The sequence below is a fragment of the Oncorhynchus nerka genome, linkage group LG8, assembly GCF_034236695.1.
Source record: "Oncorhynchus nerka isolate Pitt River linkage group LG8, Oner_Uvic_2.0, whole genome shotgun sequence".
Lineage (NCBI taxonomy): Eukaryota > Metazoa > Chordata > Actinopteri > Salmoniformes > Salmonidae > Oncorhynchus > Oncorhynchus nerka.
In genome coordinates, this window is record NC_088403.1 from 69,233,741 (window position 1) to 69,258,678 (window position 24,938).

The 24,938-nt window shown below is 41.8% G+C and overlaps 1 protein-coding gene across 1 annotated transcript in view; it reads right to left on the reverse strand.

The window, feature by feature from the left end:
• Window positions 1-2,088: 2,088 nt before the first annotated feature.
• The window catches only part of LOC115127846 (SH3 domain-containing protein 19-like), a 52,432-nt gene continuing 29,582 nt past the window's right edge, over window positions 2,089-24,938 (reverse strand). The window contains 6 exon segments of the mRNA XM_065022023.1: window positions 2,089-4,812; window positions 5,732-5,821; window positions 8,821-9,051; window positions 9,775-9,833; window positions 11,514-11,805; window positions 20,347-20,560. Of these exon segments, the coding sequence (XP_064878095.1) occupies window positions 5,767-5,821; window positions 8,821-9,051; window positions 9,775-9,833; window positions 11,514-11,805; window positions 20,347-20,560 (851 nt within the window). The 3' untranslated portion in view covers window positions 2,089-4,812; window positions 5,732-5,766.

A 24,938-nucleotide genomic window follows, 5' to 3' on the forward strand; every position in this document is an offset into this window, starting at 1 on the left:
TAAACTGGGATATGCTTAACGCCCCGGCCATCCTACAATCTAAACTAGATGCCCTCAATCTCACACAAATTATCAAGGAACCTACCAGGTACAACCCTATATCCGTAACCATGGGCACCCTCTTAGATACCATCCTGACCAACCTTCCCTCTAAATAAACCTCTGCTGTCTTCAACCAGGATCTCAGCTATCACTGCCTGCGTCCGTAATGGGTCTGCAGTCAAACAACCTCCACTCATCACTGTCAAACGCTCCCTGAAACACTCCCTGAAACACTTCTGCAAGCAGGCCTTTCTAATCGACCTGGCCGGGGTATCCTGGAAGCATATTGACCTTATCCCGTCAGTAGAGGATGCCTTGTTGCTCTTTAAAAGGGGTTTCCTTAAATAAGCAAAAATGTAGAACTAAGAACAGACAACACAGCCCATGGTTCACCCCAGACTTGACTGCCCTTGACCAACACAAAAACATCCTATGGCGTTCTGTATTAGCATCGAATAGATATGCAACTTTTCAGGGAAGTCAGGAACCAATATACACAGTCAATTAGGAAAGCTAAGGCTATCTTTTTCAAATAGAAATTTGCATCCAGTAGCACCAATTCCAAAACGTTTTGGGACACTGTAAAGTCCATGGAGAACAAGAGCACCTCCCTCCCAGCTGCCAATTGCACTGAGGCTAGGAAACACTGTCACTACCGATAAATCTACAATAATTTATCATTTAAATAGGCATGCTTCTATGGCTGGCCATCCTTGCTTTCCACCTGGTTACCCCCTACCCCGGCTAACAGCTCTGCACCCACAGCAGCAATTTGCCCCTCCCACTTCTCCTTCACCCAAATCCAGACAGCTGATGTTCTGAAAGAGCTGCACAATCTGGATCTCTACAAATCAGCCGGGCTAGACAATCTGGACCCTCTCTTTCTAAAATTATCCGCAGAAATTGTTGCAACCCCTATTACTAGCCTATTCAACCTCTCTTTTGTATCGTCTGAAAACCCCAAAGAAAACTGACCATCCTACCGATCCTTGACTTCGGCGATGTCATTTACAAAAAAGCATCCAACACTTTACTCAGAAAACTGGATGTAGTCTAGGCTCTAGACTACATCCAGGCTCTAGACTACATCCAGGCTCTAGACTACATCCAGGCTCTCGTTGGCTGGCCCTTGCTGCATATTCATCGCCAAACCCACTGGCTCCAGGTCATCTATAAGACTTTGCTAGGTAAAACCCCGCCTTATCTCAGCTCACTGGTCACCATAGCAACACCCACCCGTAGATCCTGATCCAGCAGGTATATCACTCTGGTCATCCCCAAAATCAACACTCCCTTTGGCCACCTTTCCTTCCAGTTCTCTGCTGCCAGTGACTGGAACGAATTGCAAAAATCAGTGAAACTGCAGACTCATATCTCCCTCACTAGCTTTAAGCACCAGCTGTCAGAGCAGCTCACAGATCACTGCACCTGTAAACAGCCCATCTGTAAACAGTAATTGGGGCTGATTGGGAGCTGTAATCAAGGGCTGATTGATCACCAAGGCCCATAAACAGAAGGGCAGTACACAGGGAGGGTGGGGAAAGGACTCCTGTGTTATTGTTGATGGTTACAGAGGTAACGACAGGATACAGCCAGACCCAGAACCTAGAAGATGGGGGTCTCATTTTCTTTTTGATCTATTATTGAAATAAACACATTGAAACTGAGCTAATCCTTCTCTTGTCCGTTTCTGAAAACATCTTGACCAAAACCCTGGTCTGCCACAATGGTACATAGATGTCTCTATTGTATTATTGACTGTATGTTTGTTTTACTCCATGTGTAACTCTGTGTTGTTGTATGTGTCGAACTGCTTTGCTTTATCTTGGCCAGGTCGCAATTGTAAATGAGAACTTGTTCTCAAATGGCCTACCTGGTTAAATAAAGGTGAAATAAAAACACACACACACACACAGTCAGACAGACAATCATACACACAGACCTCTTTGCTCTCAGAATCCTACAGTGAAACCACGAGGGGAGAGAGAGTGGTCTGGAAACTCATCCCTCATCTGACTACAACAAAAAATAATGACGTGAAACCAGTTGTATTACAACATTTAATGATGATTTTATTGGGATTAAACTGATATACAGGAATATAACACATCAGTTAAACACAGGGTTGAATCCTAACTTCCATTTATTAATCAACATTGATAGTCAATGTTATAATTTGGCTTGAGAAGAAGTTAGATTTCTCCTCATATAAAGCATATAATAGATTATAGATTCTGAAATGACCAATGTATAGTAGTAGATATAAAAAATATATATATTTGAAAAACTCTCTGATGGCTGGTGATCATCGTCCTAATTCCCGTTGGGGGAATTACCTTGTTGGTGATGTTCTGATAGTGGAGTCATATATATATATATATATATATATATATAAGACAAGTGATACAGTTGAAGTCTGAAGTTTACATACACTTAGAGTTGGAGTCATTAAAACTCGTTTTTTCATCCACTCTACACATTTCTTGTAAACAAACTATAGTTTTGGCAAGTCGGTTAGGACATCTACTTCGTGCACGACACAGGTCATTTTACCAACAATTGTTTACAGACAGATTATTTCACTTATAATTCACTGTATCACAATTCCAGTGGGTCGGAAGTTTACATACACTAAGTTGACTGTGCCTTTAAACAGCTTGGAAAATTCCAGAAAATGATGTCATGGATTTTGAAGCTTCTGATAGGCTAATTGACATCATTTGAGTCAGTTGGAGGTATACATGTGGATGTATTTCAAGGCCTACCTTCAAACTCAGTGCCTCTTTGCTTGACATCATGGGAAAATCAAAAGAAATCAGCCACGACCAGAAAAATAATTGTAGACCTCCACAAGTCTGGTTCATCCTTGGGAGCAATTTCCAAACACCTGAAGGTACCACGTTCATCTGTACAAACAATAGTACGCCAGTATAAACACCATGGGACCACGCAGCCGACATACCGCTCAGGAAGGAGACGTGTTTTGTCTCCTAGAGATGAACGTACTTTGGTGCGAAAAGTGCAAATCAATCCCAGAACAACAGCAGAGGACCTTGTGAAGATGCTGGAGGAAACAGGTACCAAAGTATCTATATCCACAGTAAAACGAGTCCTATATCGACATAACCTGAAAGGCCGCTCAGCAAGGAAGAAGCTACTGCTCCAAAACCACCATAAAAAAGCCAGACTACGTTTTGCAACTGCACATGTGGACAAAGATCGTACTTTTTGGAGAAATGTCCTCTGGTCTGATGAAACCAAATAGAACTGTTTGACCATAATGACCATCGTTATGTTTGGAGGAGAAAGGGGAGGCTTGCAAGCTGAAGAACACCGCGAAGCACGGGGGTGGCAGCATCATGTTGTGGGGACTTCGGTTTGCAACTGCACATGGGGACAAAGATCGTACTTTTGAGGAAAATTGTCCTATGGACTGATGAAACAAAAGTAGAACTGTTTGGCCATCGTTATGTTTGGAGGAAAAAGGGGGAGGCTTGCAAGCCGAAGAACACCATCCCAACCGTGAAGCACGGGAGTGGCAGCATCATGTTGTGGGGGTGCTTTGCTGCAGGAGGGACTGGTGCACTTCACAAAATAGATGGCATCATGAGGGAAGAAAATTATGTGGATATATTGAAGCAACAGCTCAAGACATCAGTCAGGAAGTTAAAGCTTGGTCACAAATGGGTCTTCCAAATGGACAATGACCCCAAGCATACTTCCAAAGTTGTGGCAAAATGGCTTAAGGACAACAAAGTCAAGGTATTGGAATGGTCATCACAAAGCCCTGACCTCAATCCCATAGAAAATGTGTGGGCAGAACTGAAAAAGTGTGTGAGAGCAAGGAGGCCTACAAACCTGACTCAGTTACACCAGCTCTGTCAGGAGGAATGGGCCAAAATTCACCCAACTTATTGTGGGAAGCTTGTGGAAGGCTACCCAAAACATTTGACCCAAGTTAAACAATTTAAAGGCAAAGCTACCAAATACTAATTGAGTGTATGTAAACTTCTGACCCACTGGGAATGTGATGAAAGAAATAAAAGCTGAAATAAATCATTCTCTCTACTATTATTCTGACATTTCACATTCTTAAAATAAAGTGGTGATCCTAACTGAACTAAGACAGGGAATTTTTACTAGGATTAAATGTCAGGAATTGTGAAAAACTGAGTTTAAATATATTTGGCTGAGGTGTATGTAAGCTTCCGACTTCAACTGTAGATTCAACAGGATTGGGTTTCAGTTCTGAAATATATGTTTGCTCTATCTAGTAACTCCTTTTCATACTCTTCATCTCTCAAGATAACCACGTTGGTGAGGGGTGGGTCAACACTCTCTCTCTCTCTTTACCCACACCAACTCAGTCTTTCTCTCTCTCAGTCTCTCTCTAACACAGTCTCTCTCTCTCTAACACAGTCTCTCGCTCTCTAACACAGTCTTTCTCTCAGTCTCTCGCTAACACAGTCTCTCTAACACAGTCTCTCTCACAATCTCTCTCCCTCAGTCTCTCTCTCTCTCACAGTCTCTAACACAGTCTCTCTCTCTCTAACACAATCTCTCTCTCTCTAACACAGTCTCTCTCTCTCTCTAACACAGTCTCTCTCTCACAGTCTCTCTCTCTCCAACACAGTCTCTTGTTCTCTAACACACAGTGTACATCCATAGTCCTATTTGTAGGTGTCAGGTTGTTTTTTGGGGACCTCGCCTCCTGCATCCCCCAGATACCACTCCTCATCTACTGCCTCCACCCGTTACCACCTCCACCGCCTGGTAGAGAGAGGGGGAGATTTTGAGAAGGATGGAGAGTGAGAGTGAGACAGAGGGGGAGAGAGAGAGAGAAAGAGGGGAGAGAGAGGGGGAAGAAAGATAGGGAAAGAGGGGAGAGAGAGAGAGAGTTTATTTTCCCTTTTGTATTTCAACTATTTGCACATCATTACAAAACTGTATATTCTATTCTATTTTACAGGCTGACTACACCGTGCGCGAGCGTTGCAAAATAAATGTAGAAATCTATGTTATTCAATTATCTTGGCGTCTGCGTCGCCAAGGGCTAAAATAGAAGTCAGTTCTATTTCTGACGCAGATCGCGCTGCAAGTCCTGCCTCTCCCATCTCCTCATTGGTTTATAGAAGCACGTGCCATCTCCTCATTGGTTATACCCACGTGGGTGACTGAAAGACGAACGAGGTCAGTGGCGGTAATGCACATAATTTATGAAAGTTGCCAATCGCAATATAAAGTCAAGAGAAGAAAAGGCCTGGAAGGAGGAAAGATGACTAGAAACAATTCAGGTGACTGTTTATTGTGTGGATTTGTCAGAGTAGAGGACCTTGTGCATTTCAGGTAAAATAACAACTCAATGTTAATATCCCAGGACAAGTTAGCTAGCAAGTGCAAGCTAACTAGCTAAATTGCCATAAATGTTTAATGCTTTTCGATCTGTTCCCAAATTAATATAATTGGTTCAGAGTTTGTTTCGATATTTTAACCTGCGTGTCGTGATCGCGTTTGGTGTGGGGGGACGAAATACATTTACGCGCGCCGCCCCTTTGGGTTCCGTGTTCAACACAGACGCTCGTTGGTGCAATAATTGAATAACATAGATTTCTACATTTATTTTGCAACGCTCGCGAGGGGTGTGGTCAGCCTGTAAAACCCTGAAACACACAGAGCTGAGCAAGCCTACCTTTAGTGAGAGTTCATCTTCACTCTGCACTGAAATCAAACAGGACCTTGGCCACGCCCTTGGCCACAGGCTGGTCCCTCATTGGCTGGGCTGCAGAGAGGAACATGAAGCATGGTTAAACTCTGAACAACATGTGTGTGTGTTAGCCCAGGGTGAAGTCTCTCTTAGGTACAGATCTAGGATCAGCTTCCCCTCCCCCAATCATAACAACCATTAGTGGGGGGAACACAAAACTGACCCAAGAGCAGTGTCTACGAGCAACTTCACCTGCGTTACAGGTGTCTGAGTAAGTAGTGGGGAACACTCCCTCCCCGTCCGTCCAGTGTTCCTCTGGTCCAGTCGACACGCTGCGTTACTCTGATCAGCGCCCCCTGCTGGAACCACAGATCCTTGTCCGGAGAAGACAAGGTGAGCGCTACCATCAGTCCTGTGTCATGCCAACAGTAAAGCATCCCGAGACCATTCATGTGTGGGGTTGCTTCTCAGCCAAGGGAGTGGGCTCACTCACAATTTTGCAGGAACAATTTGGTGACGAACAATGCCTTTTCCAGTATGATGGAGCACCTTGCCATAAGGCAAAAGTGATAAACTAAGTGGCTCGGGGAACAAAATATCGATATTTTGCGTCCATGGCCAGGAAACTCCCCCGACCTTAATCCCATTGAGAACTTATGGTCAATGCTCAAGAGGCAAACAATAAGGACAAAACAAAAATCCACAAATTCTGACAAACTCCAAGCATTGGAAGACTGCCATCAGTGGACTGCCATCAGTGGACTGCCATCAGTGGACTGCCATCAGTGGACTGCCATCAGGACAGCCATCAGGACTGCCATCAGTGGACTGCCATCAGGACTGCCATCAGTGGACAGCCATCAGTGGACTGCCATCAGTGGACTGCCATCAGTGGACTGCCATCAGGACTGCCATCAGGACAGCCATCAGTGGACTGCCATCAGTGGACTGCCATCAGCGGACTGCCATCAGGACTGCCATCAGGACAGGCAACAGGACAGCCATCAGGACAGCCATCAGTGGACTGCCATCAGGACTGCCATCAGGACAGCCATCAGGACAGCCATCAGTGGACTGCCATCAGGACTGCCATCAGTGGACTGCCATCAGGACTGCCATCAGTGGACTGCCATCAGTGGACTGCCATCAGGACTGCCATCAGGACTGCCATCAGTGGACTGCCATCAGTGGACTGCCATCAGTGGACTGCCATCAGGACTGCCATCAGTGGACTGCCATCAGTGGACTGCCATCAGTGGACTGCCATCAGGACTGCCATCAGTGGACTGCCATCAGGACTGCCATCAGTGGACTGCCATCAGTGGACTGCCATCAGGACAGCCATCAGTGGACTGCCATCAGGACTGCCATCAGGACAGCCATCAGTGGACTGCCATCAGTGGACAGCCATCAGTGGACTGCCATCAGTGGACTGCCATCAGGACTGCCATCAGTGGACTGCCATCAGGACAGCCATCAGTGGACTGCCATCAGGACTGCCATCAGTGGACTGCCATCAGGACAGCCATCAGTGGACTGCCATCAGGACTGCCATCAGGACAGCCATCAGTGGACTGCCATCAGTGGACTGCCATCAGTGGACTGCCATCAGGACTGCCATCAGTGGACTGCCATCAGGACTGCCATCAGTGGACTGCCATCAGGACTGCCATCAGTGGACTGCCATCAGGACAGCCATCAGGACAGCCATCAGTGGACTGCCATCAGTGGACTGCCATCAGTGGACTGCCATCAGGACTGCCATCAGGACAGCCATCAGGACAGCCATCAGTGGACAGCCATCAGTGGACTGCCATCAGGACTGCCATCAGGACAGCCATCAGTGGACAGCCATCAGTGGACTGCCATCAGGACAGCCATCAGTGGACTGCCATCAGTGGACTGCCATCAGTGGACTGCCATCAGTGGACTGCCATCAGGACAGCCATCAGGACAGCCATCAGTGGACAGCCATCAGTGGACTGCCATCAGGACAGCCATCAGTGGACAGCCATCAGTGGACTGCCATCAGGACAGCCATCAGTGGACAGCCATCAGTGGACTGCCATCAGTGGACTGCCATCAGTGGACTGCCATCAGTCTGGATGTGGCCCAGAAGTTAATTGACAGCATGCGGATTGCAGAGGTCTTGAAAAAGAAGGGTCAACACTGCAAATATTGTCTCTTTGCATCATCTTCATGTAATGCTTGTAATTATACTTCAGTATTCCATAGTTAACATCTGACAAACATTTATAAAGACACTGAATCAGCAAACGTTGTGGAAATTAATATTTGTCATTCTCAAAACTTTTGGCCACGACTGTATATTTTAGCTTTGGTCAAGAAAGAAACGATTGTTGATTAAATGTCCGGAACATAAAAGGCAAAGTCTAATCAAGGTCTTATAGTTGAGTAACTGAAGGACCTTGGGTCTAATCAAGGTCTTATAGTTGAGTAACTGAAGGACCTTGGGTCTAATGAAGGTCTTATAGTTGAGTAACTGAAGGACCTTGGGTCTAATCAAGGTCTTATAGTTAAGTAACTGAAGGACATTGTGTCTAATCAAGGTCTTATAGTTGAGTAACTGAAGGACCTTGGGTCTAATCAAGGCCTTATAGTTGAGAAACTGAAGGACCTTGGGTCTAATCAAGGTCTTATAGTTGAGTAACTGAAGGACCTTGGGTCTAATCAAGGTCTTATAGTTGAGTAACTGAAGGACCTTGGGTCTAATCAAGGTCTTATAGTTGAGTAACTGAAGGACCTTGGGTCTAATCAAGGTCTTATAGTTGAGTAACTGAAGGACCTTGGGTCTAATCAAGGTCTTATAGTTGAGTAACTGAAGGACCTTGGGTCTAATCAAGGTCTTATAGTTGAGTAACTGAAGGACCTTGGGTCTAATCAAGGTCTTACAAGTGAGTAGGTGAAGGACCTTGGGTCTAATCAAGGTCTTATAGTTGAGTAACTGAAGGACCTTGGGTCTAATCAATGTCTTATAGTTGAGTAACTGAAGGACCTTGGGTCTAATCAAGGTCTTACAAGTGAGTAGGTGAAGGACCGTGGGTCTCGCTCACCTGAGGAGTCCATCTTCGTGGTCTTCTCGACAACGTTTCCCTGCCGACGGAGGCGGTTCCTCAAGGACCTCCGTGAAGGCCAGAGGGACGATTCCTATTCGCCCGTGGATCTGTCCCCGCCCCCACTCCTGACCAATCACCTCCGTCAGAGAGATGACATCACCCTCGTAGAAGGTCAGCTCGTCTTCCTCCTCCCCCTTGAAGTCGAACTGTGCCACACACCTCAGACCACTAGCTCACACAGAGAGGGGTTAACAATAAATTACTGCCTGTCGGTTTATCTATACTGTCTGTGTGTCTTTCTGTGTGTCTGTCTGTGTGTCTGTCTGTCTGTGTGTCTTTCTGTGTGTCTGTCTGTGTGTCTGTCTGTGTGTCTTTCTGTCTGTGTCTGTGTGTTTGTCTGTCTGTCTGTGTGTGTCTGTCTGTCTGTCTGTCTGTCTGTCTGTCTGTCTGTCTGTCTGTCTGTCTGTCTGTCTGTGTGTCTTTCTGTGTGTCTGTCTGTCTGTCTGTCTGTTGTCTGTGTGTTTGTCTGTGTGTCTTTCTGTGTGTCTGTCTGTGTGTCTGTCTGTCTGTCTGTCTGTCTGTCTGTCTGTCTGTCTGTTTGTCTGTGTGTCTGTCTGTGTGTTTGTTTGTCTGCCTGTGTGTTTCTCTGTCTGCCTGTGTGTCTCTCTGTCTGCCTGTGTGTCTCTCTGTCTGCCTGTGTCTCTCTCTGTCTGCCTGTGTGTCTCTCTGTCTGCCTGTGTGTCTCTGTCTGCCTGTCTGCCTCTCTGTCTGCCTGTGTGTCTCTCTGTCTGCCTGTGTGTCTCTCTGTCTGCCTGTGTGTCTCTCTGTCTGCCTGTGTGTCTCTCTGTCTGCCTGTGTGTCTCTCTGTCTGCCTGTGTGTCTCTCTGTCTGCCTGTGTGTCTCTCTGTCTGCCTGTGTGTCTCTCTGTCTGCCTGTGTGTCTGTGCCCTACCTGACAGGTGCTGTGACCAGCTGGGACTTCTCTCCGCTGGGTTGAGATGGAAGGATGGGCTGAAGGAGGACAGATGATTGGCTGTTGTTATCAGAAGGAGGCTTAGATTGGCTGTTGTCCTCAGAGGTGGGATCCAAGATCCTTCAGACATGCTAACACTGATTATACCTACCAGACCCTTCAGACATGCTAACATGCTAACACTGATTATACCTACCAGACCCTTCAGACATGCTAACATGCTAACACTGATTATACCTACCAGACCCTTCAGACATGCTAACACTGATTACACCTACCAGACCCTTCAGACATGCTAACATACTAACACTGATTACACCTACCAGACCCTTCAGACATGCTAACATGCTAACACTGATTATACCTACCAGGCCCTTCAGACATGCTAACATGCTAACACTGATTACACCTACCAGACCCTTCAGACATGCTAACATGCTAACACTGATTACACCTACCAGACCCTTCAGACATGCTAACATGCTAACACTGATTACACCTACCAGACCCTTCAGACATGCTAACATGCTAACACTGATTACACCTACCAGACCCTTCATAAGAAGAAGAAAAACCCTTGAATGAGTAGGTGTCCAAGCTTTGACTTGTACATATACAACCATATATGGTCCTAAGGTGCATTCAGAAAGTATTCAGACCCCCTTCCCTTTTTCCACATTTTGTTACATCACAACCTTATTCTAAAATGGATTCAATCGTTTTTTTTCAATCTACACACAATACCCCATAATGACGAAGCAGAAACAGGTTTATAGAAATGTTTGTAAATGTATTAAAAGAGACCTGAAAATAGCTGTGCAGCGACGCTCCCCATCCAACCTGACAGAGCTTGAGAGGATCTGCAGAGAAGAATGGGAGAAACTCCCCAAATACAGGTGTGCCAAGCTTGTAGTGTCATTCCCAAGAAGACTGGAGGCTGTAATCACTGCCAAAGGTGCTTCAAAAAAGTACATTTTTTTTATAAATGTAAATGCTTCCAGACCATTCAAATATCACACTTTGTCATTATGGGGTATTGTGATGTCATTATGGGGTATTGTGATGTCATTGTGGGGTACTGGGATGTCATTATGGGGTATTGTGATGTCATTATGGGGTATTGTGATGTCATTATGGGGTATTGAGATGTCATTATGGGGTATTGTGATGTCATTGTGGGGTATTGTGATGTCATTGTGGGGTAGTGTGATGTCATTATGGGGTATTGTGATGTCATTGTGGGGTACTGGGATGTCATTGTGGGGTATTGTGATGTCATTGTGGGGTATTGTGATGTCATTGTGGGGTACTGGGATGTCATTATGGGGTATTGTGATGTCATTATGGGGTATTGTGATGTCATTGTGATGTCATTGTGGGGTATTGTGATGTCATTGTGGGGTATTGTGATGTCATTGTGATGTCATTGTGGGATATTGTGATGTCATTGTGGGGTATTGTGATGTCATTGTGGGGTATTGTGATGTCATTGTGGGGTATTGGGATGTCATTGTGGGGTACTGGGATGTCATTATGGGGTATTGTGATGTCATTATGGGGTATTGTGTGTATATTGAGGGGGGAAAACAATTTAATCGATTTTAGAACAAGGCTGAAACGTAACAAAATGTGTAAAAAGTCAAAGGGTCTGAATACTTTCTGAATGCGCTGTATGTATGTAAAGCCAATGTTTAGCCAAAGTAGATGTTTGTGTTTACCATGTAACTCTTGTACAGGGGGTGTCCAGGCCTGGGTCGGAGGGGTAGAGGGGGGCCTTTCTTTGGTGCCCTCTGACCCTGCGGCTGATTGGCTGATGGAGTGGTGCAGGGGCCAGGGACAGCCTGTTGGTTGGCTGATGTAGAAGCGGGGGCGGCTACAGCCTGGGCAGGGGGTGGCTGATTGGATGATGTGGTAGAGTAGGAGGAGACAGCCTGGAGAGGTGGGTGTCGACGAGGTACAGTCTTCATGGGAGGGGGGCGGAGAGGGAGCATCTTAAACACTCCCTGGGGTCTGACATACACGGAGAGGAGAGGAGTGGAGAGGAGAGGAGAGGAGTGGAGAGGAGAGGAGTGGAGAGGAGAGGAGAGGAGAGGAGATGGAGAGGAAAGGAGAGGAAAGGAGAGGAGAGGAGATGGAGAGGAGTGGAGAGGAGTGGAGAGGAGAGGAGATGGAGAGGAGACGAGAGGAGATGGAGAGGAGAGGAGATGGAGATGGAGAGGAGTGGAGAGGGAGAGGAGATGGAGAGGAGATGGAGAGGAGATGGAGAGGAGAGGAGATGGAGAGGAGAGGAGAGGAGATGGAGAGGGAGAGGAGGAGATGGGAGGAGAGGAGATGGAGAGCAGAGGGGAAGAGAGGACAGGAGAGAAGAGGAGAGGAGAGGAGAGGAGAGAGGGAGGTTAAGAGAGTGTCTGGTCTAGAATATACAGTGCCTTGCGAAAGTATTCGGCCCCCTTGAACTTTGCAACCTTTTGCCACATTTCAGGCATCAAACATAAAGATATAAAACTGTATTTTTTTGTGAAGAATCAACAACAAGTGGGACACAATCATGAAGTGGAACGACATTTATTGGATATTTCAAACTTTTTTAACAAATCAAAAACTGAAAAATTGGGCGTGCAAAATTATTCATCCCCCTTAAGTTAATACTTTGTAGCGCCACCTTTTGCTGCGATTACAGCTGTAAGTCGCTTGGGGTATGTCTCTATCAGTTTTGCACATCGAGAGACGTAATTTTTTTCCCATTCCTCCTTGCAAAACAGCTCGAGCTCAGTGAGGTTGGATGGAGAGCAGTTTTCAGTTCTTTCCACAGATTCTCGATTGGATTCAGGTCTGGACTTTGACTTGGCCATTCTAACACCTGGATATGTTTATTTTTGAACCATTCCATTGTAGATTTTGCTTTATGTTTTGGATCATTGTCTTGTTGGAAGACAAATCTCCGTCCCAGTCTCAGGTCTTTTGCAGACTCCATCAGGTTTTCTTCCAGAATGGTCCTGTATTTGGCTCCATCCATCTTCCCATCAATTTTAACCATCTTCCCTGTCCCTGCTGAAGAAAAGCAGGCCCAACCCATGATGCTGCCACCACCATGTTTGACAGTGGGGATGGTGAGTTCAGGGTGATGAGCTGTGTTGCTTTTACGCCAAACATAACGTTTTGCATTGTTGCCAAAAAGTTCAATTTTGGTTTCATCTGACCAGAGCACCTTCTTCCACATGTTTGGTGTGTCTCCCAGGTGGCTTGTGGCAAACTTTAAACAACACTTTTTATGGATATCTTTAAGAAATGGCTTTCTTCTTGCCACTCTTCCATAAAGGCCAGATTTGTGCAATATACGACTGATTGTTGTCCTATGGACAGAGTCTCCCACCTCAGCTGTAGATCTCTGCAGTTCATCCAGAGTGATCATGGGCCTCTTGGCTGCATCTCTGATCAGTCTTCTCCTTGTATGAGCTGAAAGTTTAGAGGGACGGCCAGGTCTTGGTAGATTTGCAGTGGTCTGATACTCCTTCCATTTCAATAGTATCGCTTGCACAGTGCTCCTTGGGATGTTTAAAGCTTGGGAAATCTTTTTGTATCCAAATCCGGCTTTAAACTTCTTCACAACAGTATCTCGGACCTGCCTGGTGTGTTCCTTGTTCTTCATGATGCTCTCTGCGCTTTTAACGGACCTCTGAGACTATCACAGTGCAGGTGCATTTATACGGAGACTTGATTACACACAGGTGGATTGTATTTATCATCATTAGTCATTTAGGTCAACATTGGATCATTCAGAGATCCTCACTGAACTTCTGGAGAGAGTTTGCTGCACTGAAAGTAAAGGGGCTGAATAATTTTGCACGCCCAATTTTTCAGTTTTTGATTTGTTAAAAAAGTTTGAAATATCCAATAAATGTCGTTCCACTTCATGATTGTGTCCCACTTGTTGTTGATTCTTCACAAAAAAATACAGTTTTATATCTTTATGTTTGAAGCCTGAAATGTGACAAAAGGTTGCAATGTTCAAGGGGGCCGAATACTTTCGCAAGGCACTGTATAAACAGATGTTCATATTTATTATGTAAGGAATGAATGGTGACGTTCTGTACATTACCTTGGAAATAATGGACGACGCAGAGAACCACAGAAGACTAGAGAGGGTATGAGGACTACAGAAGACTAGAGAGGGTATGAGGACCACAGAAGACTAGAGAGGGTATGAGGACCACAGAAGTCTAGAGAGGGTATGAGGACCACAGAAGACTAGAGAGGGAATGAGGACTACAGAAGACTAGAGAGGGTATGAGGACTACAGAATACTAGAGAGGGTATGAGGACTACAGAAGACATGAGGACCACAGAAGACTAGAGAGGCTCTGAGGACTACAGAAGACTAGAGAGGGTATGAGGACTACAGAAGACTAGAGAGGGTATGAGGACTACAGAAGACTAGAGAGGGTATGAGGACCACAGAAGACTAGAGAGGGTATGATGACTACAGAAGACTAGAGAGGGAGTGAGGACTACAGAAGACTAGAGAGGGTGTGAGGACTACAGAAGACTAGAGAGGGTATGAGGACCACAGAAGACTAGAGAGGGTATGAGGACCACAGAAGACTAGAGAGGCTCTGAGGACTACAGAAGACTAGAGAGGGTATGAGGACTACAGAAGACTAGAGAGGGTATGAGGACTACAGAAGACTAGAGAGGGTATGATGACTACAGAAGACTAGAGAGGGAGTGAGGACTACAGAAGACTAGAGAGGGTGTGAGGACTACAGAAGACTAGAGAGGGTATGAGGACTACAGAAGACTAGAGAGGGTATGAGGACTACAGAAGACTAGAGAGGGTATGAGGACCACAGAAGACTAGAGAGGGTTTGAGGACCACAGAAGACTAGAGAGGGTATGAGGACTACAGAAGACTAGAGAGGGTATGAGGACTACAGAAGACTAGAGAGGGTATGAGGACCACAGAAGACTAGAGAGGGTATGAGGACCACAGAAGACTAGAGAGGGTATGAGGACTACAGAAGACTAGAGAGGGTATGAGGACTACAGAAGACTAGAGAGGGTATGAGGACTACAGAAGACTAGAGAGGGTATGAGGACTACAGAACACTAGAGAGGGTATGATGACTACAGAAGACTAGAGAGGGTATGAGGACTACAGAAGACTAGAGAGGGTATGAGGACTACAGAAGACTAGAGAGGGTATGAGGACTACAGAAGACTAGAGAGGGTATGAGGACTACAGAAGACTAGAGAGGCTCTGAGGACTACAGAAGACTAGAGAGGCTCTGAGGACTACAGAAGACTAGAGAGGGTATGAGGACTACAGAAGACTAGAGAGGGTATGAGGACTACAGAAGACTAGAGAGGGTATGAGGACTACAGAAGACTAGAGAGGGTATGAGGACCACAGAAGACTAGAGAGGGTATGAGGACTACAGAAGACTAGAGAGGGTATGAGGACTACAGAAGACTAGAGAGGGTATGAGGACTACAGAAGACTAGAGAGGCTCTGAGGACTACAGAAGACTAGAGAGGGTATGAGGACTACAGAAGACTAGAGAGGGTATGAGGACTACAGAAGACTAGAGAGGGTATGAGGACTACAGAAGACTAGAGAGGGTATGAGGACAACAGACGACTAGAGAGGGTATGAGGACTACAGAAGACTAGAGAGGGTATGAGGACAACAGACGACTAGAGAGGGTATGATGACTACAGAAGACTAGAGAGGGTATGAGGACAACAGACGACTAGAGAGGGTATGAGGACTACAGAAGACTAGAGAGGGTATGAGGACAACAGACGACTAGAGAGGGTATGAGGACTACAGAGGAGTTCATGTACAGGAAGGATTTGTTTTTCCCGCTCATAACACAGTTACCAAACAAAACAACACTAAAACACACTTACCGGTAGAAATAAACATTGGTATTTTATAAGATAATTAATCACTTCTCATCTTTTGGTTGCTAATGGTTCATTCTATTAGTTCTATATTTAAGGACACCACCCAGTTGTTCATTGTATATTTAAGGACACCACCCAGTTGTTAATTCTATTAGTTCCATATTTAAGTACACCACCCGGTTGTTCATTCTATATTTAAGGACTCCACCCAGTTGTTCATTCTATATTTAAGGACACCACCCAGTTGTTCATTCTAATATTTAAGGACACCACCCAGTTGTTCATTCTATATTTAAGGACACCACCCAGTTGTTCATTCTATTAGTTCCATATTTAAGGACACCACCCGGTTGTTCATTCTATATTTAAGGACTCCACCCAGTTGTTCATTCTATATTTAAGGACACCACCCAGTTGTTCATTCTATATTTAAGGACACCACCCAGTTGTTCATTCTATTAGTTCCATATTTAAGGACACCACCCAGTTGTTCATTCTATATTTAAGGACACCACCCAGTTGTTCATTGTATATTTAAGGACACCACCCAGTTGTTCATTGTATATTTAAGGACACCCCCCAGTTGTTCATTCTATATTTAAGGACTCCACCCAGTTGTTCATTCTATATTTAAGGACACCACCCAGTTGTTCATTCTATATTTAAGGACACCACCCAGTTGTTCATTCTATATTTAAGGACACCCCCCAGTTGTTCATTCTATATTTAAGGACTCCACCCAGTTGTTCATTCTATATTTAAGGACACCACCCAGTTGTTCATTCTATATTTAAGGACACCCCCCAGTTGTTCATTCTATATTTAAGGACTCCACCCAGTTGTTCATTCTATATTTAAGGACACCACCCAGTTGTTCATTCTATATTTAAGGACACCACCCAGTTGTTCATTCTATATTTAAGGACACCCCCCAGTTGTTCATTCTATATTTAAGGACTCCACCCAGTTGTTCATTCTATATTTAAGGACACCACCCAGTTGTTCATTCTATATTTAAGGACACCACCCAGTTGTTCATTCTATATTTAAGGACTCCACCCAGTTGTTCATTCTATATTTAAGGACTCCACCCAGTTGTTCATTCTATATTTAAGGACACCACCCAGTTGTTCATTCTATTAGTTCCATATTTAAGGACACCACCCAGTTGTTCATTCTATATTTAAGGACACCACCCAGTTGTTCATTCTATATTTAAGGACACCACCCAGTTGTTCATTCTATATTTAAGGACACCCCCCAGTTGTTCATTCTATATTTAAGGACTCCACCCAGTTGTTCATTCTATATTTAAGGACACCACCCAGTTGTTCATTCTATATTTAAGGACACCACCCAGTTGTTCATTCTATATTTAAGGACACCACCCAGTTGTTCATTCTATATTTAAGGACACCCCCCAGTTGTTCATTCTATATTTAAGGACTCCACCCAGTTGTTCATTCTATATTTAAGGACACCACCCAGTTGTTCATTCTATATTTAAGGACACCCCCCAGTTGTTCATTCTATATTTAAGGACTCCACCCAGTTGTTCATTCTATATTTAAGGACACCACCCAGTTGTTCATTCTATATTTAAGGACACCACCCAGTTGTTCATTCTATATTTAAGGACACCCCCCAGTTGTTCATTCTATATTTAAGGACTCCACCCAGTTGTTCATTCTATATTTAAGGACACCACCCAGTTGTTCATTCTATATTTAAGGACACCACCCAGTTGTTCATTCTATATTTAAGGACACCCCCCAGTTGTTCATTCTATATTTAAGGACTCCACCCAGTTGTTCATTCTATATTTAAGGACACCACCCAGTTGTTCATTCTATATTTAAGGACACCCCCCAGTTGTTCATTCTATATTTAAGGACTCCACCCAGTTGTTCATTCTATATTTAAGGACACCACCCAGTTGTTCATTCTATATTTAAGGACACCACCCAGTTGTTCATTCTATATTTAAGGACTCCACCCAGTTGTTCATTCTATATTTAAGGACTCCACCCAGTTGTTCATTCTATATTTAAGGACACCACCCAGTTGTTCATTCTATTAGTTCTATATTTAAGGACACCACCCAGTTGTTCATTCTATTAGTTCTATATTTAAGGACACCCCCCAGTTGTTCATTCTATATTTAAGGACACCACCCAGGTGTTCATTCTATATTTAAGGACTCCACCCAGTTGTTCATTCTATATTTAAGGACACCACCCAGTTGTTCATTCTATATTTAAGGACACCCCCCAGTTGTTCATTCTATATTTAAGGACTCCACCCAGTTGTTCATTCTATATTTAAGGACACCACCCAGTTGTTCATTCTATATTTAAGGACACCACCCAGTTGTTCATTCTATATTTAAGGACTCCACCCAGTTGTTCATTCTATATTTAAGGACTCCACCCAGTTGTTCATTCTATATTTAAGGACACCACCCTGTTGTTCATTCTATTAGTTCTATATTTAAGGACACCACCCAGTTGTTCATTCTATTAGTTCTATATTTAAGGACACCCCCCAGTTGTTCATTCTATATTTAAGGACACCACCCAGGTGTTCATTCTATATTTAAGGACTCCACCCAGTTGTTCATTCTATATTTAAGGACACCACCCAGTTGTTCATTCTATTAGTTCCATATTTAAGGACACCACCCGGTTGTTCATTCTATTAGTTCCATATTTAAGGACACCACCCAGTTGTTCATTCTATTAGTTCCATATTTAAGGACACCACAGCATAGCAACACTAAACTAGAAACACGAGGGAGGATTTGACAGCATAGTGACACTAAACTAGAAACACGAGGGAGGATTTGACAGCATAGCATCACTAAACTAGAAACACGAGGGAGGATTTGACAGCATAGTGACACTAAACTAGAAACACGAGGGAGGATTTGACAGCATAGCATCACTAAACTAGAAACACGAGGGAGGATTTGACAGCATAGTGACACTAAACTAGGAACACGAGGGAGGATTTGACAGCATAGTGACACTAAACTAGAAACACGAGGGAGGATTTGACAGCATAGTGACACTAAACTAGGAACACGAGGGAGGATTTGACAGCATAGTGACACTAAACTAGAAACACGAGGGAGGATTTGACAGCATAGTGACACTAAACTAGGAACACGAGGGAGGATTTGACAGCATAGTGACACTAAACTAGAAACGTGAGGGAGGATTTGACAGCATAGTTACACTAAACTAGAAACACGAGGGAGGATTTGACAGCATAGTGACACTAAACTAGAAACATGAGGGAGGATTTGACAGCATAACAATGAGGGAGGATTTGACAGCATAGTGACACTAAACTAGAAACACGAGGGAGGATTTGACAGCATAGCAACACTAAACTAGAAACACGAGGGAGGATTTGACAGCATAGTGACACTAAACTAGAAACACGAGGGAGGATTTGACAGCATAGCAACACTAAACTAGAAACACGAGGGAGGATTTGACAGCATAGCAACACTAAACTAGAAACACGAGGGAGGATTTGACAGTATAGTGACACTAAACTAGAAACACGAGGGAGGATTTGACAGCATAGTGACACTAAACTAGAAACACGAGGGAGGATTTGACAGCATAGTGACACTAAACTAGCAACACGAGGGAGGATTTGACAGCATAGCGACACTAAACTAGAAACACGAGGGAGGATTTTACAGCATAGTGACACTAAACTAGAAACACGAGGGAGGATTTGACAGCATAGTGACACTAAACTAGCAACACGAGGGAGGATTTGACAGCATAGTGACACTAAACTAGAAACATGAGGGAGGATTTGACAGCATAACAATGAGGGAGGATTTGACAGCATAGTGACACTAAACTAGAAACACGAGGGAGGATTTGACAGCATAGTGACACTAAACTAGAAACACGAGGGAGGATTTGACAGCATAGTGACACTAAACTAGAAACACGAGGGAGGATTTGACAGCATAGTGACACTAAACTAGAAACACGAGGGAGGATTTGACAGCATAGCACCACTAAACTAGAAACATGAGGGAGGATTTGACAGTATAGTGACACTAAACTAGAAACACGAGGGAGGATTTGACAGCATAGTGACACTAAACTAGAAACATGAGGGAGGATTTGACAGCATAGTGACACTAAACTAGAAACATGTGGGAGGATTTATCTTTGTGTAACTTTGTAGCAAGTACGGTCCGCATGTGTAAGTGGCAGGTAGCCTAGCGGTTAGAGCGTTGGGCCCGTAATTTAAAGTCGCTGGTTGAAATACCCAAGCCGAGACAAGGTGGAACATCTGTCTGTGTGCCCTTGAGAAAGGCAGTTACCCTTAATTTGCTCCAGGGCCGGCATGCTACTACGACTGACCGTGGAAAACAACACATATCACCCATCCAAGGTGTCCCCGGTATCTTTTCCAACTGTCCCTGTAGTTGGTTTTAATGTCCATTCTAGAATGCCCCTTCTAGCCAATCACAAAGGAGTATTAAAACAATGCTGTGGTATAAGCCATTTTTATTAGTATTCTATGTGTCAACTGGAGAGCAGCTACAAACTCAAAGTCTATCAGGAGTCCAGGACACACACACACACACACACCCACACACACACTTACCGAGGAGGAAGAGGAGGTTCACACTCTGAGGAGACCAGTGGGGTTTTCTTTTGGGCTGAGGATAAGGCTGGAGGTCTAGCACCCATTGGGGGTGGAGCCAGGGTCGGGGTTAGGGGTACTAGGGATGTGGGTATGGGGGTCTGGATGGAGGGTTTAGAGACCAGAGAGGGTCTCCTGTTGTCAGGTACGGCTAGTCCGGGCACAGGCAGGGCCACTGGAGAGAGAAGAGGAGAAGGTTGAAAACTCTCACTGTTAGTGAGAGAAAACGTATGCTTTTAATAGATGTCATTACAGTCACAGGTAACAGTTATGTCCATAACTTGATGTTCACACAGGAAACTGAATGACTGACTAAGACACACACACACACACACACACACACACACACACACGTAGTTATGTTTACACACAATCAGGCATTTTCTTGCTTTACACTGTGGGTTGCTTTACAATGTGGGTTGCTTTACACTGTGGGTTGCTTTACTCGGTGGGTAGCTTTACAATGTGGGTAGCTTTACAATGTGGGTTGCTTTACACGGTGGGTAGCTTTACAATGTGGGTTGCTTTACACGGTGGGTTGCTTTACAATGTGGGTTGCTTTACAATATGGGTAGCTTTACAATGTGGGTTGCTTTACACGGTGGGTTGCTTTACACGGTGGGTTGCTTTACAATGTGGGTTGCTTTACAATATGGGTAGCTTTACAATGTGGGTTGCTTTACACGGTGGGTAGCTTTACAATGTGGGTTGCTTTACACGGTGGGTTGCTTTACAATGTGGGTTGCTTTACAATATGGGTAGCTTTACAATGTGGGTTGCTTTACACGGTGGGTTGCTTTACACGGTGGGTTGCTTTACACGGTGGGTTGCTTTACACGGTGGGTTGCTTTACTCGGTGGGTTTCTTTACAATGTGGGTTGCTTTACTCGGTGGGTTGCTTTACACTGTGGGTTTCTTTACAATGTGGGTTGCTTCTTAGCAAGTATACTACTTTACATTGCAGAAATATGTGTAGCAGACGCCAGTTTACATTGGAGTCACATCTGTAATATATATCATGTGTAGTATATATCATGTGTAGTATATATCATGTGTAGTATATATAATGTGTAGTATATATATAATGTGTAGTATATATATAATGTGTAGTATATATATAATGTGTAGTATATATAATGTGTAGTATATATAATGTGTAGTATATATAATGTGTAGTATGTATATAATGTGTAGTATGTATATAATGTGTAGTATATATAATGTGTAGTATATATAATGTGTAGTATATATAATGTGTAGTATATATATAATGTGTAGTATATATATAATGTGTAGTATATATAATGTGTAGTATATATAATGTGTAGTATGTATATAATGTGTAGTATGTATATAATGTGTAGTATATATAATGTGTAGTATATATAATGTGTAGTATATATAATGTGTAGTATATATAATGTGTGTAGTATATATAATGGGTAGTATATATAATATGTGTAGTATATATAATATGTGTAGTATATATATAATGGGTAGTATATATAATATGTGTAGTATGTATATAATGGGTAGTATATATATAATGGGTAGTATATATAATGTGTAGTATATATATAATATGTGTAGTATATATATAATATGTAGTATATATATAATGTGTGTAGTATATATAATGTGTAGTATATATAATGTGTGTAGTATATATAATGTGTAGTATATATAATATGTGTAGTATATATAATGTGTAGTATGTATATAATGTGTAGTATGTATATAATGTGTAGTATATATAATATGTGTAGTATATATAATGTGTAGTATATATAATGTGTAGTATATATAATGTGTAGTATATATAATGTGTAGTATGTATATAATGTGTAGTATATATAATATGTGTAGTATATATAATGTGTAGTATATATAATGTGTAGTATGTATATAATGTGTAGTATGTATATAATGTGTAGTATATATAATATGTGTAGTATATATAATGTGTAGTATATATAATATGTGTAGTATATATAATGTGTAGTATATATAATATGTGTAGTATATATAATGTGTAGTATATATAATATGTGTAGTATATATAATGTGTAGTATATATAATGTGTAGTATATATAATGTGTAGTATATATAATGTGTAGTATATATAATGTGTAGTATGTATATAATGTGTAGTATATATATAATGTGTAGTATATATAATATGTGTAGTATATATAATGTGTAGTATATATAATGTGTAGTATATATAATGTGTAGTATATATAATGTGTAGTATATATAATGTGTAGTATGTATATAATGTGTAGTGTGTATATAATATGTAGTATATATAATATGTGTAGTATGTATAATGTGTAGTGTGTATATAATGTGTAGTGTGTATATAATATGTAGTATATATATAATATGTGTAGTATATAAAATGTGTAGTATATATAATGTGTAGTATGTATATAATGTGTAGTATATATATAATGTGTAGTATATATAATGTGTAGTATATATAATGTATAGTATGTATATAATGTGTAGTATATATAATGTGTAGTATATATAATGTGTAGTATATATAATGTGTGTAGTATATATAATGTGTAGTGTGTATATAATGTGTAGTATATATATAATGTGTAGTATATATAATGTGTAGTATATATATAATGTGTAGTATATATAATGTGTAGTATATATAATGTGTAGTGTGTATATAATGTGTAGTGTGTCTATAATGTGTAGTGTGTATATAATATGTAGTATATATATATGTGTAGTATATATAATGTGTAGTATATATAATGTGTAGTATATATAATGTGTAGTGTGTATATAATATGTAGTATATATATAATATGTGTAGTATATATAATGTGTAGTATATATAATGTGTAGTATATATAATGTGTAGTATATATAATGTGTAGTGTGTATAATGTGTAGTGTGTATATAATATGTAGTATATATATAATATGTGTAGTATATATAATGTGTAGTATATATAATGTGTAGTATATATAATGTGTAGTATGTATATAATGTGTGTAGTATATATAATGTGTAGTGTGTATATAATGTGTAGTATATATAATGTGTAGTATATATAATGTGTATAGTATATATAATGTGTAGTGTATATATAATGTGTAGTATATATAATGTGTAGTATATATAATGTGTAGTATATATAATGTGTAGTATATATATAATATGTAGTATATATATAATGTGTAGTATATATAATGTGTAGTATATATATAATGGGTAGTATATATAATGTGTAGTATATATAATGTGTAGTATATATATAATGTGTAGTATATATAATGTGTAGTATATATATAATATGTAGTATATATATAATGTGTAGTATATATAATGTGTAGTATATATAATGTGTAGTAGTGTATATAATATGTAGTATATATAATGTGTAGTATATATAATGTGTAGTATATATATAATGTGTAGTATATATAATGTGTAGTATATATAATATGTGTAGTATATATAATGTGTAGTATATATAATGTGTAGTATATATAATGTGTAGTATATATAATGTGTAGTATATATAATGTGTAGTATATATAATGTGTAGTATGTATATAATGTGTAGTATATATAATGTATAGTATGTATAATATGTGTAGTATATATAATATGTGACCGACCGGCTCGATCTTATGTAGCAAAATTTGAAATATATATACATATTTTTTTTACATTGGATAAAAGTAGAGACTTTGAGCTACAAAATGGTATATCATACACTACAGCTGAGGAACAATGGGAAAAGTAATTCTGCTTTGAAAGTTGATAAACTTGTAACCTCCCTTTTTGAGAAAATGGCCCTAGAATGTTTTGGTACACCTACTGGAGAGCTCTCCTTTGTCTACACAAGTTCAGCACCGTTCACACCCTCTTAAGCCTTAACCCCACCCATCTCTTTATAGATTAATTGATTAGTTTAGTAAACAACCAAAGACTAAAAGGCTGGTTTATTAATTAACCTTTATTTAACTTGACAATTAATCTTAAGAACAAATTCTTATTTACAATGACGGCCTACTCCGGCCAAAGCTGGACCAATTGTGCGCCGTCCTATGGGACTCCCAATCACGGCCGGTTGTGAAACAGCCTGGAATCAAACCAGGTTCTGTAGTGACACCTCTATCACTGAGATGCAAGTGCCTTAGACCCATGCGCCACTCGGGAACCTTATATGTTTGGCATAGTTTTAAATCTGCATTTAAATCATTCAGGGTGAGGTCCTTGTGGAGTTTGTTTAAAAGAATGCAAACAAAAATGTACAATTGTATTCTTAATTTAAACACTACTCATATTTCAAAGCACACAAGGTTTCAATTGACATCAAGACAGCCTTTGTAACATCTACAGACTAGTCATTGGGGCGTCAGGTAGCCTAATGGTTAGAGTGTAGAGGCGGCAGGGTAGCCTAGTGGTTAGAGTGTAGAGGCGGCAGGGTAGCCTAGTGGTTAGAGTGTAGGGGCGACAGGGTAGCCTAGTGGTTAGAGTGTAGAGGAGGCAGGTAGCCTAGTGGTTAGAGTGTAGAGG